The sequence below is a fragment of the Pollicipes pollicipes genome, unplaced genomic scaffold (assembly GCF_011947565.3).
Source record: "Pollicipes pollicipes isolate AB1234 unplaced genomic scaffold, Ppol_2.1 Scaffold_6686;HRSCAF=7923_pilon_pilon_pilon, whole genome shotgun sequence".
Lineage (NCBI taxonomy): Eukaryota > Metazoa > Arthropoda > Thecostraca > Pollicipedomorpha > Pollicipedidae > Pollicipes > Pollicipes pollicipes.
In genome coordinates, this window is record NW_023596921.1 from 24,711,702 (window position 1) to 24,728,800 (window position 17,099).

At 50.6% G+C, this 17,099-nt stretch overlaps 1 protein-coding gene across 1 annotated transcript in view; it reads left to right on the forward strand.

Annotated features, from left to right (window-relative positions):
* Positions 1–943: 943 nt before the first annotated feature.
* Positions 944–17,099, forward strand: part of in (inturned planar cell polarity protein) — a 101,294-nt gene continuing 85,138 nt past the window's right edge. Inside the window, exons 1-3 of the mRNA XM_037231672.1 lie at positions 944–985; positions 1,392–1,584; positions 12,030–12,115. Of these exons, the coding sequence (XP_037087567.1) occupies positions 944–985; positions 1,392–1,584; positions 12,030–12,115 (321 nt within the window). The remainder of the gene's footprint in view (positions 986–1,391; positions 1,585–12,029; positions 12,116–17,099) is intronic.

Consider the following 17,099-nt stretch of genomic DNA (forward strand, 5'->3'; position numbering starts at 1 on the left):
TCAATGTGTGCATGCCCTGTTTCAGATCATCTCATGTATTGCATGTATATTGTAAAATAGGCACTGTGGTGTTCATGCAAGTGCTTCAGACCATCTATTTTGTTCGAAACATGCTAATGAATAGCACTGAATCTTTACTGTGGCCATCACTCACAGTTCATTGCATTACACCTATTATGATGGCTTGTGAGCTAGAACTAGTGCAAATTGCTGTGCCAAAAGACTTCACTTTGCTTGTTAGCTGTGCAATTACATGAATGTTATCACTCAGGTGTGAGTGTTTGGCAGTGATGTACAGACCACAGAAAGGCTAAAATTCCTGTAATTGGATTATGCATGTGGGATATTGCATTTAGAAAATGACTGAAAGCCTTAAAATTTCAGTCAGACAATTCAATTGCAGACAGACCATCACCTAAACCAGTTGTTTCATCACCAACTGTATTATCACCAGAACCAAAACAGCAAATTTTAGTTTTAAATAACAGCAGCTCACATCAGGAAGAGGTCTAAGCTCAAGCTCAAGGGAGAAAGGCTATTAGGGATTTATTTTACCAACATCGATCTTGTGCAGTTGCAGGTAGTAAACATATGTATTTGAACTGATGCAGCAGCCGCACTCTTCGTCCACTGGAGGTTATATGTGGCGAATCGCTCGCCAGCCCACTGGCGTATTCGATTGTCCCGCCCCCTGCGTAGTAACCGACGACTCACTTTCGCGCCATTCCTCCCTAAGTACATTACCCGCCTGCTGTGCCCCAGGTCGCAGCCGAGTGCTTGGGAGCAGGCGGTCGACGCCCGCGGCGAGCTGTTCTACGCCGAGCCGGAGGAGCGGCAGCGCTCGCCGGCCGTCGCGCGGCCGCAGCCCGGCGAACCAGCCGACCCGTCGCCGCCGCCGCGGGCGCGGCAGCCGCCCGGCTCGGCCGCCAGCAAGCTGCGTCAGATGCTGCGCCGCCGAAAGTCGCAGAAGGTGACGGCCGGAGAGGCGGGTGAGCCGCAGCAGTGGCGCCCGCCCGCCTCCGGCCCCGCCGACACGGGCGCAGAGGTGAGCGGGGCACGACGCCAGCCAGTCCGAGCCTGACCACCCGGCGGTATGCAGGCGTGCTGCGACTGGTGGGCGCCTGAAGGCGAGGCTCAGCGCGCTTAAATAGTTAAAGCGGGCGAGGGAATTAACTGCAACCAGCGTCTGAAGTAAACCAGTTGAAAGCGAAAACATGGCAACGCTGTCCGGCTAAATTGTCCATTAGGGAATGATTACGGGAAAGACCATAGCGGTGTGGTGTTCCGTGTGGAGCTGATCAGCGGCACCAGCCACAGCCATGCGTGGCCCGGCCACCTCATGCTACCCGTCACGCTAGCCGTCTGGTGAGCCGGCGCCCACTGGCCGGCAGGTGTACCGGGTGGTCGTGCGCCTGGACACGCGCAGCCCGTCCTCAGGCCGGCCAGACCCGCTCTCCGAGTCGCTGCTGGGCTTCGTCAGCGAGCACGCGCTATCGGCTGGCGGCGGCAGCGGCGCCGCGCCCGTCGTCGTGGCCGCCCTCGTGCCCGGCGGGCCGCTCCTGCGCAACCCGCACGTCCGCATAGGTGAGCGGCGGCCGCACCGTCCTGACGCCAGCGCCGGGGTTATGGGTGACTACTGAGCGGAGATGCGCGGGGCATGTTTGCGCAGTTGTGTGCTTGCGTAGTGGTGTGCGTATGAGTGCGCGCGTACATGCGTGCGCGTGACGCGCCCGACGCTAGCCTTCTTGCGTACTTTCTTGACCGTGATATGAAAGTCAATGACTTTCGCCGAAACGCACTGCAGGCAGAGACTGAAACTGTCCATACAGACCTGCACATTTTACGTGCATGTGTGTAAGCACAACACGGCATTGAACGCGAGCAGAGAAAAATGGTGTCAGCAAAAACAACCACAAAGTCCAAGTTCTTTCAGTGAGCTTTCCTCCAGCTTTAACAGCGCACGTCATTGCGCCCATATTGATTTCTCCAGTGTGGTGGCTGGGCTGCCGGTGCTGGTATCGCCACCAGCCTCTGAACCGGTGCTGTTGTACCGATCGGCACGAAGCCCATTCTTGTTTTGTTCATTCTAACTGCAATGGACCTAAGCCAGGTCTGAAATGCGTGCATTGCGTGCGTTCCAGGTCCGGGACTTTGGCGTCAGATATCATTGTATTGGGCGTCTCAAAAGTTTTAGCACTTGCGGTGTCTGATTGTAAGGGAATCACGCGTGGTTTTACCCTCTAAAGACCACTTTTCGTGAAGAGGAGTGTTGTTGACACATCAGACTTAACAGTATGAACACAAATATTACCTGCGCACACCGTGAAGCTCATCTGATTTATGAATTACTCGATGTCAGCTGCAGTGACCTGCGCGACGCACAACACATCCGTTAACCTTCACTTGCGTGGATGTTTGAGCGTCATGGACATTCTTCATGCCGTGTTTTGGTGGTCATTGTCCCTTTTGTAGCGCTGAGAGGAGCCCTGGCTCCTGATGTCACGGGAGTGAGCTACCCATGTGTGTTCCACGCGAAGGAAGTCCGCTGCTCGCTGAAGTCGGGTCAAATTCAATAGACAGCAGCTCCAATGTGGTGGAGCTGCCGGCCACGCTTTAATGGGAATGCTTCACATTTGAGGATATTGAGGCAAACATTGGGTATGATGAAACAAGCTCACCTATAACTACTTGAATACTTTCAAGTAGAAAAGACCGCTCGAGACAACACGATTTCTCTGTTTAGTTAATATGCTCCGCGATACATCACCGTTTGATTATGTCACCGTACCTCGCACAACATCGATTGAGAGCCAATTGACGGCCGTTAGATCTAGAAGTCGTGCTCGTGAACACCAGATACGAACGACTGGACCATTATATTTTCCTTGGTCATGATCGCCGCATGACTTATGGAATGGGAGGATTTGAACGGCATTATCACGTCATTAATGCCAAGGTGACCTTGAAATAGTCCGAAATGGTCTCCATCTTTGCGGGCGTGCAACTCAGGAACTCGGGGGGCTTAGGTCTTAAGAAGGGCATGCCTGTGAACTACACGGAGTGATCTTCAAGATGGCTATTTCAGTTTAAAACCCCATATAAATGTGGGAGACGCCCCGTAATGGGGCCAGTAACAACCTTGCCGAATATGTCCGAGAAAGTGTGGTCGTGTTAAAGACGAGGCACGTCTTAGCCCCCTCCCCCCCCCCCCCCCCCACCACGCTATTCCCAAACCTAGCCCGTGGGCTGCTAGTAGAGTTTCATGAAAGGCGACATCTGCGACGAGAACACTCTGAGCAGCCATCGACTCCATGCGACTACATGGCTGAAAAGTTGTTTTGTGGGTCAGTGTGAGCGAGGTAACGTGTAACACAGAGTAGCTGTTTCATTAGAGAGAACTCCCAAGAGTTCCATCCACGAAAATTGGTCGTATGTGTAGCCCCATGTTTGAAACTGCTTCACCGGAGTCGAGTCGAACTTTTATTCCTGCAGCATTACTAATGGCATAACACTATCACCACGATTTCACGATTACGATAAATATGGCAGTGTTGAAATTTTATCCGTGCGAAAAGCTTAAGACACTGGCGGAAGCCGGCTCCAGATCTCAACGGCCGGACACGGCAACGAGAAACTATAGGCCCATTGACACCTTACAGACTGGCCGCCAAGTCCGCTGCTGTTACTGTTGTGCCGTGACAGCAATAGCTGACGTCGATGTCGTGAAAATAGTAAATAATGGCAGCTGATCGATTTTGTCGGCCAAAAGTGGGAAGACCGGCATGACCCAGAGCTAGCCATTTTTACCTCAAAAGGAGGCCAATACGACATCAGTAGACTTCCGCTTGTTAAACTCTCACGAAAGCCAGGCTTTTCAGCGTATTGATCAAGCCCGCTGGTATCGCTGGCCGATGGTGTTGGCTTGTCTAACTCCATTAGCTCGGCTATTTTTGCACCATCCAAATGATAAGAACTGACAACCCTTACGCCTGCTTCGCCTGGCCCATCCCACACCGCGCGAGGCGTCTTCTGGATATTACTTTTGTTGGAACATTTAAGCGCCGTCAGAATAAGATGTAGTGGATTACATTTTTACTCGGGCAGGCCAATCATTGATCCAAGTTAAGTATTTGACTCAGCCCGGACTCTGACTTGCGCGCATTATTTGTTCGCAACAAAACATTATAATTGTGGGAACACTTGGGGAACGCCCTGTGTGCGTCGGCTCTATCGGTGATGTGATTGATTGTAGCAGCTGGGGCTGTCGCCGTGAGGGAAGGCTGCAGTGACTATGGGAAGGATGGCGAAGCCTGTGCATGTTGGGGTTAAAATCGGAGCGACGAGCGAACCCTTGTGCGGTAGTGGACGGCTCTGAGCTCCTTCTCAGCCTGCGGCGACAACATGCAGCTGACCGGTGAGATTCGTCACGATGTGTCGGGCTGATATGCGATACGACCAGTGTTGGAATGAGTCGCCTTGATTAATACTGAAAGGCTCCTCATATCGATCGCCACAGAAAATGCGATACTGTTACATCTTCGTGTTCAGTGAATCAATCGAAGGCGGCCAAAATGGCGTCTGTTCAGAGACCAATGGTGATTGCGCATGTCAGTGTACGGTTGCAGATAAAACTAGTTTTCAGTCTCACTGATTCCGGGCAGAATTGAAGCAAGGAAACTCTCTGACAGTTTTTGGACCAGAAAACCCGTAATTTCGTGTTGTAAGGTCGGTCTTCCAATCAACCGTGGAACAGAAATGGCATCATGAACCAGCGGATGGCATGCACCAATGCGCATTGTGCTGTGCTGATGCGGCACGATCCGCGCCTGCCGATAGGGCGAGAGAGCATTATTCACGTCGTGGGGCAGATGATGGAACCCAACAGCACGTGACGAGCTGCGGCGCATGATCGCGTGCCCAGCTGGGTGGCGACGGACCGGCGAGGTGCTCTGGAGCACGCAGACCGGGAAGAGATGCGCAGAATCGATGCGGTCTGTGTTCCATCGATAGCTGAGTCTGTACCGCGGATGACGGTCTCCGGCCTCGTGTGGCCGCCGGCAGCTGCCAGCTCGGCGACAGCCTCCAGCCTCGTGTGGCCGCTGGCAGCCCGACGACAGTCTCCAGCGTGGTGTGGCAGCTGGCAACCCGGTGACAGTCTCCAGCGTGATGTGGCAGCTGGCAACCCGGTGACAGTCTCTAGCGTGGTGTGGCAGCTGGCAACCCGGTGACAGTCTCTAGCGTGGTGTGGCAGCTGGCAACCCGGTGACAGTCTCCAGCCTAGTGTGGCCGCTAGCAGCTGCCAGCCCGGTGACAGTCTCCAACCTTGTGCGGCCGCTGCCAGCCTGGTGACCGTCTCCAGCGTGGTGTGGCAGCTGCCAGCCCGGTGACAGTCTCCAGCCTGGTGTGGCCGCTGGCAACTGCCAGCCCGGTGACAGTCTTCAGCGTGGTGTGGCGGTCGGCAGCTGCCAGCCCGGCACTGAAGGCATCCGCCGACTTTTACTGGTCATTATCGTATGAAGTTTGCGTCTGAGCTGACTCGGAGATAATCTGCTGAAAGGAGAGCGCTTTAGTGGGAGTGCTTTCAGGCCGAGCTTTATCGGGTTGAGACTGTACACACACGTGAGATCAGACGACCGATTGACACGGCAAGACCAGTTTTGTCGCATGATTTAATGATAGCCCAGATTTTCCATTGGAAATGTCTGTTTCGCGAAATGCTTCCGTTGCGGTCCCTGCGCACAGCTATCGGGAGGCAGCTTTTCGCCGGCAAGATGCGTTGTGACTATGTTCTCCAACGCTCATCGGGCTGGTGTACTTATGTTTAAGCCATGTTTTATCATAAGTTGCACGAGAGCATGTAAGATCTACCTCATTTTGATTAGCAGGAGCGCAGCCAGGGCTTTGTTAAGGTTAGGGCGCAGGGTTGACAAAGGCACCCTGGAGGTGAGAGCCTCCCCTCCAAAAAGGGACATCACCGGATTTGACCAACTTGATTTTGAACGGGCACGATTTTCTTCGTTTCATCTTCATTTTTAATTTCTGTAGCGGGAATAGGAGTCATAGGAGCTACCGGAAGAAGCAAGTGTTTTTGTATTTTAAATTCAATGAACGGAAGTGTCGGGCGTTAAATGACTGCAAGGAATATACCTGGGCGCTATTCGTTTTGTACTTGTGTGGATTCTTTATAATCCGATAGAACTCAGAGCCAGAGGCTTTGTCAAATTTTTCCCTGGGATGTTCAGGGATATTGAGCACTCCCTGAACGTTGACTGACCATAGATCGAAATGGGATGGAACGTTTGTAACATTTGTATCGAACACTGAACACATAATCGTCTGAGAATGCTCAACCTTCAGTCAGAAGCGATTAGTTAAGAATGTATGTACGATATGTTTACATGCGCGCTCGCAAGAAGTAGAAACAAAAACGTCAACGCCCGGCACTGCAGTCCAAAGGCAGCGCGGCGTCGGCCGCGGCGTACACCGGCTGGCGGACAACGGGCGGCCGAAAATAATAATTATCTAAAAGAGGTACCTTTGAAGCCCTTTATGGCATGATTTCATGCATTTATAAGGCAGTCCTCGCGGGCATTTCATCTGCGCCATTTTTGTATTTGATTTAGAGTGGTAACACAGGAGCGTGTTAACATTTACAGCACCGCGAAGTGGTCCTGAAACGTGGCGATGAAGCTGGAAGAATAAATGTGGAATGTCCATTTTGGGTGTTGCTATAGTTATTGATCTGTTCTGAGGACAACCTCAAAATAAAAGAGCTGAAAGATACGCCAAGGTCCAATCTTTGGACGATGCGAATTGATTTTTAAAGATTTTCGGAAGCATTATTTGACGCGTTCTCATTCACGCTCGTTTCATGCTCGTTCTCGCGCGCCTGGTGTCTGTCTGGTGTTATCTGCGGCGGCCAATCCTGTTCGGCTTTGCGGAAATGCACCACCGACCATAGCTGTTACTCTTGCTACTAAGCTACGAGTGCGCAGGATCGAAAGTTTGCATGCAGTCTGTTTCACAAGTCGTTCGCATAAGAAAGGGCAGTGTCGAGCAAAACTGGAATGTCCTTTTCTTCCTTTTTTACCTCATCGCGGTCAAACCTCTTGGACACTAGTGATATCCCGTACCTTTTTCGGGCAGGGAGCCTCCCTCCCCTCCCCCCCCCCCCCCAAGGAGCAAGGAGTGTGTTCAACACAAGAGGCACGTTGTTCCCGGCCAACGGCAGACGAGTTATTCCGTCCCAGCGCCGGGTACCTATCGGCTGCCATCCTGGCGACACGGGGCGGAATCTCTTGGTAGATCCGGGGGCCCTTAGAGGGATGCAACATTCAGTGCTCTCCTCCCTGACGCGGGAGGCCCTCTGACCTGGGCATTTGGCCCAAATCGATGCAGGTGCTCTCGTTGACACAAGATCTGCATTGCCGCATGTGGTCCAATAATTTGCAGATACTCCAGCATGGCTTCGGACCCTTTAGCTGAAATGGGATGGAGTGCCCCCCCCCCCCCCCCCCGTTTCGCTCTATAGGCCCTCACTGACACAATGCCCTTCCGTTGTTTTTTTTGTGGAATAGCCGTAAGCCCGCATTTCTCCTTTCATTGTCAGAGGGCCCCGACCACCGCAAGAGGCCCTCTGGCACTTGGGTTTACGTCCCTGTCCGCATTCAGCAAATGCTCCCCATGGCAGACTCGGGACCCCCTGCCGACACAGGGCAAGGGCCCACACACATGACCTCTGGTGTTCACCTTGGGGGCCCTGACCGACAAGCGACCCTCACTGTTCCAGGGTGACGGCTAATGTTAATCGCGAACCCCAGTGCTGCTCCTGCCTGGGAAATAGGCCCCCAGGACTCAGATCGACACGAAGCCAACTGTTCAGTGCTGTTGACTTCTGGCAGTGATAGGTACCTGCATCGTCTCAGGCGGTTCGCAATCGGTGCAAAAGGCGCATGACATTTTAGGTTACGACCCTATGGACCGGGAGCCTCAATGTGACTTACCTTTAGCCCTTCGGGCCCTTCAGCCTTCCAATCGAGCCCTTGATCGCCGGTTCCGAAGGGGCCCATCGGGCTCCTCTTCGGGGCCCCCTGGAACACTGCCTATGGCCGTTTTGGGGTCCCTTACCAGCTCGAGACTCATTATTAGTCACTGTGGGCCCCTGAGCGACACAGGGGCTGCGAACAGTGTAAGTCGCGGGCCTCAGCTTTGCACCTACCGAGGAACTGGGTCCTCAGGATCGCACCGACTGTTCGGTACCGGTGGTGCCTGAGCGACATAGAGGCCCTCGTGGGCTCAGGGGCCACCAATCGGCGCGAACGGCTCTTACTGGCATTTGAGCACCCGGTCCCCTATTTCGACCTTCGAAAAGCCCTTCGAGTCCTCAACTCTGGCCTTTAATTGCCGGTTCAGGGGCCCTTCGGGCCCCTCGGGACCTAGGTGGTATATGTTTATACGTGGCCTCTATGTCCCTCCCTGCCCGCACCGCTGTGACGATAAGAGTATGTTGTACAAAGCACTCAAGTCTAGTGGAAACATGACAACAGACTTCGGGACACAAGATGAAACTGGTATCAGCCGTCATTATTGCCAAAGACTACGCAAACGTGACTTCCTTATGGTATGCTGGGGGCGACCCAGTGGCACTTCCTGGTATCTTGCACGTTGATAACAGGTCCCGCGCTTCGTAGCGCATTTTTGCTGTAGCCTGCGAAGGTGTCACTTAAACTCAGCAGGCTCCAAAAGCTCGCCATGTGGCCGGCGAGGATCGATCGTCGCACAGGGCTGCCAGACTTTTGACTTGGTCCCGACTCTAACCGCCGATGTGCGCGGCCTGTCGCAGCGGCATTGATGGTGGCGCTGCGTGCATCGGTGTGTCACTTGTCGGTATTTCAGGCCGTCGCCAGAGGCGCAGGGGCTATGTCATCCGCATCGACACGCTCGCGCAACGCCTCCCCCTCCACACGCACAGTATAACAGCGTCTCACACAACCACGCGCCGCTGTGTGCTGCGGGATGTGTATACGCTAGGCCCGGCTTCCGAGCTGTCTCGACGCCGCCACCGATAGCTTGCTCTCAGAGCGGCATCTGTTGGCGCCGCTGTGCATCGATCGCGTTGTTTTTCTGTTTGGCGCTCGGCCGTAAATACACGGGCGTGGTGTATGCGGGGCGCGACCAGTGGCCCCGGGCGCCCGGTCTCCGGAGGCGGGCCGGCCCAAACGGGCGCGAGCTGGTGGGTCGGCCGATGGGCCACTCAACAGGCGGCGGCCGGTGCAAAAGTGGCGTGGCTCGAGATCGGACAGGGGGAAGGGGGCCTGGTCGTGGCAGAGGCGCTGCGGCGTGCGGGGTGGAATAGGACGGGACTCGAAGCCCGCCAGACTGAGTTGATCTTCTTAAGTTCGAGACGCCCATCTGGGTCAGAGTGGAGAACCAGACGACCAGGCGTCATCGCGACCTCTCGCTGTGTCAGAAATGCCCGAACGGAGCTCCGTCGGGCCGAACGGGATGCACCTGAACCGACAGAGCTCCACTGCAGCACCTCTGCTCGTTCAGCACGCGACGAAATACGACACTGCTGGGCTGCCGCGGAGTTATTCAATCTGCCCGTGGACAATCCAGTTCTCATCTCCGGTGGCTTGTAGCAGGATTTCGCCCGCTCTCAGCACCAGGCAGTGCGGGCGAGAGCCTGGCGGGCCTCGGGTAGCCGGTTCTGCGTATGGCGGTATTGGAATTTGCATATTGCAGCCGCTCGGGAAAGGTCGGCATGCGGCGACAGACGCCGACAGACGCCGACATGGAATTAAACCGACGCCACCCGCCATGGACAGCGCTCGACCAAGTGGCTGGTCGAGGCGACTGGTGGCCGTCCTGGCTTTCCGATACGCTTTATATTTTGGCTTTATGGATGGGAGCTGAGACAAACTTTGAACGTCAAAAGCAAGCGTGCTTATTGGCTGTCACCCATACTTATTTATTGCGCCTGGCGGGCGTGTGATGATGACAGCCATGTATCTGTGACGTCCACATATTTGCAAATGTCAATGAGCCGTGTTCAGTAAGCATCTGTCGGTTGGAGGTACATTGTCCACAGGTCGACGCATGTCTCGATGATCGCGCGTGTACTTCCGGCCGAGGTTTGAAAATGTTGAGTGTGTCGGACCCCAGGCGTCGTCTGCATCCAAAGTATCATTGAAAGGTTGCTGTGCCGTGACCTGGAGCCTCATCGATTTCCATTCGGGCCAACTTCTACATTAGGCGTTTAAAGTTCGGGCTTTTGAATCGGAATGCTCACTCCGATTCGTCTGGAAAATGCGGTGAATATGGCGCTTTGATACGCGGATTGCCAGCTGAACAGCTCCGTGGGGAGCGTGCTGAGTACCGGACAAGGGGTGCGTGGGCTGCTCGTGAGGCGCAGCACCGGCCTTCCCTGAAGTGGAGCAGGTGACCGGCTGTCCATACACGGCTCAGAGGCTTCTGCTGATGACGGGTCAGAAGCCTCTGAGTCTACACGCAGCTCAGATGCTTCTACTGGTATCGGAAGGTTGCGTCAGTTTCATGACATGCTGGAGCTTGGCTTGAGGGAAAGATAGCAGTGCAAGGTTTTGGTGGCGTCGCGTCCGGCATTCAAGTCATTTGCTCTAACCAGAGTTGTGATAAATCGAATGGCGAGCTATCTGTGCTTGATTTGCCGAGATGTTCAGCACTATTGGGTGTTGTAACGATTAAAACGTGCGCAAGGCACGGTGCTAACTGCATATTTTTTTTGTTCAGATATCCGATGTCTCACATGCTGAGAATGTTCTATGAAGCTTTGTTATAAAATCAGAATAACTGGCAGACAGCAGCACAGAGACTGCAAGGATGGTTAAAGCCACAAACGTGCTTTTCTCCGGTGCGAGGTTCCTGGAGACGACATAAATTAACGATGTCTGCCCAGTCCGATGGTCGTCTCTGGCGTTGTCGTTCATGATTGACGGTGATATTTACTTGTTCTAAACATTTGTTGCCAGGGATTACTGACTCGCTCAATGACTGGCTGAGTGACTCGCTCGCAATTCGTCTTCCTCGAAGCTGTGCTTAAACCCTTGGCCTGTTGTTTCCGGGTAATATACAGAGTATCGCCGTAAGGCCACGCTGACATGACCTTTATGGAGTGCACATAGCACGGTGGCGATGTGTATCCCTTTTACGTAGTGGAACTGTTCGGACATTCAACCATTATATTCTTCATTTCTGGAAAGCTGCTGCATGTTTTGAAGTGATCCTATGACCTGTGGCCCACACTATCTGCTGGTTAGTTGTTCGGTGGGTAAAGAAACGCACCATGAAACACACCAGTGGGTTTGGTGGGCCTCGGGGATGAGGGTCGTGGGGACAGATTATAATGTTCAGGAGTGTAGTTTCCCTTCCCGTTTGAGGGAGGGGGCGGGACTTGGTCTCCCCAACCTGGTCCCCCCCCCCCAAGCTTTGAGATGGAAATGGACTAACACGTTTTTTTGATGATTTTGAAAGGTTTTGTCATTTTCACCGCTCAGCCCCCCTCCACTCAACTTATATTCGAAACTACACTGTTGATGATGCTTGACTCTGCTAACAGCTGAGAATAAGCCATGCATTGAATTTCCATGTCAGCATCCTGGGTATGACAGATCATCATAGATCATCGTAGATTGTCATATATCAACGTAAATCATTATAGATCACCATATGATGATGTGGTGATTTTAGTGACGAGTCATCATGTGGCTAGGTCGTTGGTGATATCATCAAGTCGTATACTTTTCCCATCCGACTGTGACCCTTTCCCGTCTGACCGTATTCCTCCCGTCTGGCTGTGCCCCCTCCCATCTGACCTCGCTGCCTCCCGTCTGACCGTGCTCTCTCCCGTCTGACCGCGCTGCCTCCCGTCTAACCGTGCTCTCTCCCGTCTGATCGTATCCCCTCTGTGTGGCCGTGCCCCCTCCGTCCGACTGCACTCTCTCCCGCCCGACCGTGTTCCTCCCGTCTGACCGTGCCCGTTCCGTCTGCAGGTGATCGTCTGGAGCGCGTGAACGGCGCACCGGTGAGCGTGGCCAGCCTGCCGGCCGTGCTGGCCGCTCTCCCGCGCCGAGGCAAGGTAAACACGCCACGACGCCCGTCCGATTTCATTAGAGGCCAGCCCGGCACGTGCCACGTCCCGTCCCCAGCCGGCCACTGTGATCTTGGCCGCGCGTCGGCGATTTATGAAAGCTCGCCGGCTTCATATGGGTGGGCGAGCAGAGTTAGAGGCGGCGCTCCGGCGCTGTTGGATGTGGCGGGCTTTCGATTGCACTTCATCCGCGTGCCTTGGGGTCGACGAGGAAACGCCGCGTAAGCCGCCCGGGTGTTTGTGCGTGCGATGTTGTTCAGTTTTCCAGAGACAGGGCCTGTGGAAAACAGACTCAGATGGATTCTTGGAATGTATGCGCTGGGAAATGGGTTTATGATCCGGATCAGCTATTCATCGCAGCGTGTCGGACTCATACATTGCTTGAGTCTGATAATGCTTCGCAGATGTTTACAGCATTTCGTTTGCCGGAAGTTAGTTGGTTCCGAAAGGAGAAGAACCCTACATTCTGTCATTTGCAGATCCATCGGTGTTATAATACAAGATATGCCACGTTACTATATAGGTATAGGCCTACAATCCTTTAATTTTTTAGCTACACGCTCAGTAGGGTGTGCAGACTTTTTCAGGGTCATTCAGTCATGCATGGCGGCATGGCAACGTCATTCAAATCCTGCCACCTCATCATGCGGCGTTCAAGGCCAAAAATAAGTTAAGCGTTGAGGCGTTCAGGTCTGGCCTGTAAGCAATATTTCCAAGTATTACGGACAACAACTTGTCATCCATAAAAACTGAGCAACTTGTGCAAGTTTCAGTCATGAATCGGGTTTTGTGCTGCATAATGTAAGAAGTTGGGCATGAGTGCTAGTGTTACAGAAATAAGACTTGTAATCGAATAACATAAGAAGAGCGTCACGACCGAGAGTGTGAATGCAAGTAAACCACTTAAACTTACGAAACTGCTCAAACTGCTCGTAATCGAATAACGTAAGATGAGCGTCATGACCGAGAGTGTGAATGCAAGTAAACCGCTTAAACTTACGAAACTGATCAAACTGCTTGTAATCGAATAACGTACGATGGGCGTCATGACCGATAGCGTGAATGCAAGTAAACTGCTTAAACTTATGAAACTGCTTAAACTGCTTAAACTGCTTAAACGGATAAATATGCAAGACCACCATGAGAAGGGGCCAAAACAAAAGCATATGACCGCATTCGGCCGAGCGAATTTTTATGGCACCGTGCTGCCATCTCTAGACAAGTCTGAAGTACTACAGGCGAGTTCAAGGGCTAATTTCGCGCGGCTAATTTGGCATCACCCCAACATCGCACAAACGTTCCATGATACAATAAAAAAAGAACGCATCGATAAGTACGCGCACTGCAAGGAGAAATTATGTTGTCTTAAGCAGTCTTTTTCACTTAAAAGCGCACCAGTAGTTACGAGTGAGCTTATTTTATCACGTCTGATGCTGTGTTCAGTGTCCTTAAAGGTGGGAGATGGTAACTTTGGTAGTCGTTTATGTTACGAACACTCGCTAATGGATGCTGTTAAAAATGATTGGCCTTGATTACACAAGGAAGTGCTGATTAAACGACTTATGAGGGAACCATTGGATTTAAGTTATCAGAGGCGTCAAAATATTTTTAAAACAGTGTTCATGATCAGGAATGCTTACGGTGAAGAGAAAGCATAGAATCGTAAACCTAAGGTACATGAAAGAAAGAAAACGTTCCAAATCTATGCAGACCATACCAAAAGACAACAAAATAATCAGTCGTTCCACCTCTCACACCTTAAATCATATACTGTGGTACTTATGCACGCTGTGCCAAGGGTTGTTTCATATTTAAACAGCATAGCTGAAAGCTGATCCCCTGTGCCGAGCATAAGGCTGGGAAAGAGCTTTTTATAGGTCATTAGTGTCCACTCCGTTGTAATAAGTAACTTGCTGCAGATCGGCATGTGCAGAACGGCTGGCAAACGAGGTCTAAACGTACGCTTTCCGAAAACGCCGCTCAAAACAGGTCCGCAGACGTTGATTTCCTTGGTCTCGGACAAAGATTACGGATGTGCAGAGGTTACAATATCTTGTATTCTGCATTGTCTTGTGTCGCTGCTGACATTGTTACTGTGAAGTAAGTATTTACTGCGCCATGCTCGCGTGTCGTGTGTCTGTCGATCAGGTTCTTCGCTGGTGGTGTAAACACTGCAAACGTGCGTCCCCCAGGTGTTTCCTAAACCGGTGTGGAATGCTACGTTTATGTGTTTGCTGTGGCGAAGTTCACAAGATACCTGATATACTGTGTTCTTGGGTGTGCATTTTCCATTCAGCCCATTAACGCATGTATGGCGTAAGATGAAGCGTTTTGCGTGACCTCAGGACATTGTGGACCAGCGGCCTGAGTTTGAAATTCATTCCATCTTGATCAGCCGTGGGGATCCTAGCGTTTCCAGCTGGAGTAGAATTTATCACATACGTGTTAAAGGGAATGTTTCACTTTTGAAGGCATTGGAGTAAGCATCAGATATGATGGAGCAAGCTCACATATAACCATTTGTGTGCATTTTGAATAGATATGACTGCTCTAGACAACGCAATTTCTCTGTTTAGTAAATTTGTTTCTCGATGCGTCGTTGTTTGATCTCGTTATCTTACCTCGCACAGTATTTTTAGTGACGATTATATGTATCTTTCAGGTTTCCTTTGGTTTTTTATTTGCCTTTTTATTTACACTTACTTTCCGCATCTTTGCGACCTTTAAGCTCAGGAATCGGAGGGTGTTAGGTTTTTAAAAAGCATGGCCACGAGCTGCATCGAAAGGTCTTCAATATGACTATTTCATTTCAAAACCCCACACAAATGTGGAACGCTTCCTTTAAAAGGCGTATTCCATATTGCATGCGGCTTTACTGAAACAACCATCTTGAAGGTCATTCGGTGCATTTCGCATCCTTACTCTTCTTGAGACCTAAAGCCATCTAGTTCCTGCGCTACGCGTCCACGAATGTGTGCAAACTATTTCGGGAAAACTATTTCAAGACCACCCAGGCATCCATGATGCCATAATAACGACATTCAAATCCAACCGGTCTCATAGCTACGCAGCGATCAAGGCTCATACAATTTAATTGTCGTAACGGCTGTGAATTAGCTCTCAATCATTGTTGTGCAAGTTACGGTGATGTAATCGAGCAGTGGCGTATTAAGGAATATATCTACTAAACTGAAAAATTGTGTTGTCTAGAGCAGTCTTTTCTACTTAAGAGTGTACCAATTGTTATAAATGAGCTTATTTCATCCTATCTGATGCTTGCATCAGTATCTTGAAATGTGGAACATTCCCCTTTAATGGCTTGACAGAAAAAGCTTACTGAATGCGGAAGCATACGGTATGTTCTTACATACCATGTGAAATCCTGGTATATAATACTTGTAACCTTTATGCCGGTCGCAATCCTGCGGCCGGTAGACCGGGTGGGTTTTCAATCATGTCGACAATGTAATGAACCTATTGACATTAAAGAAGTGTGAAATCTCTTGTAAACTTTAACCTTGGTATGTATGATCTAAACTTGTCTGCCCGGTTGGGACATACACACGTCCGCCAACCTACCCGTGACAATGTGGCTGGATTCGAGTTGGTTCGCCGCGCGCCAGTTGCCTCTAGCTGCGATTGCCCGCGACAGGTGGTAGCGGCTAGTCAAGGTCAGAAGAGGTCAAAGGAGGGGCGGGTACTGCCGAGCATTGTGGCACGTTAGACTTCCGCTGCTCAACTGGAATTTTCGGATCGGATGGTGGGGTCAGGGCTCACCAATGAGGAATGCTGAGCGTGAACTCTCGATCCTAGAAATCCATTCAATCGAAATGTTTTCATGATATATATATATATATATATATATATATATATACATATATATATATATATATATATATATATATATATATCATGAGAACATTTCGATTGAATGGATATATATATATATATATATATATATATATATATATATATATTAAATTATACAATAATAATAAAAATATATATAATGAACACGTTTCGATTGAATGGATATATATATATATATATATATATATATATATATATATATATATATATATATTAGATTATATAATAATAATAAACATATATAAATAAATATGTATAATATATATATATATATATATATATATATATATATATGTATTAAAAACCGGAAACACTTGGCAGACACGCGGTATTTGAGCATAGTAACACAAACCCCGACTTCAAAGTCGAAATTTCGGCAACGGTGCGAGACGACGCGGAACTCAAGATATAAGTATCGCTGCTCACCTATGAGTATTGCTCGTGGGGCGATACACGAACATCGTCTGTAGACGCGATTTGACCGGCATCTTTTAGGTCAGGCATGTCTAGATGTAGTTCACTAGCCGCTGCTTTGAACAGGTCTTGTAGCGAGTTGCTTAGTAAACGGGGAATCACTGATGCTCGGCAGGTAGTTACCGTCAGACCCAATATTTGGCGCTTTCATCGAAACGTTTCGACCTAGCCGTTTGCGCTTCGGGCGGCCCCTAGCACGGTGCCGGGTGTCGGATGTTGGTGGGAGCCGGAATGAACACAATGATACTCTTGGAAAGTGTATTTTTTACCTGGCACTCGTTGCCCGTTATTCGTCATTGAGGCATTTCGGCCCAGCCATCTGTGTTTCAACAGCCTCTAACATATAACCACCTTTCTCTCGTTACGACGTGAGAGCTCGGATGGTTTATTGCCATGGGATCATTTTATTGGCTGATAAGATTATCTATCTTGACACACGATAAAATTTTTACTGACCATTTGTTGTCTAAGCTGCTTTCTCATGACCATGAGCACTGCGTCGGATTTTCTCATAATACGTATCGACGACCGCTTGTTAAATTCGGCTATTCAGTGTATCTACTACATTGAAGGGCGGTGAGCATTAACATAATACATATAATTTCGGAAGGTATTTTGAAGCTAAGAG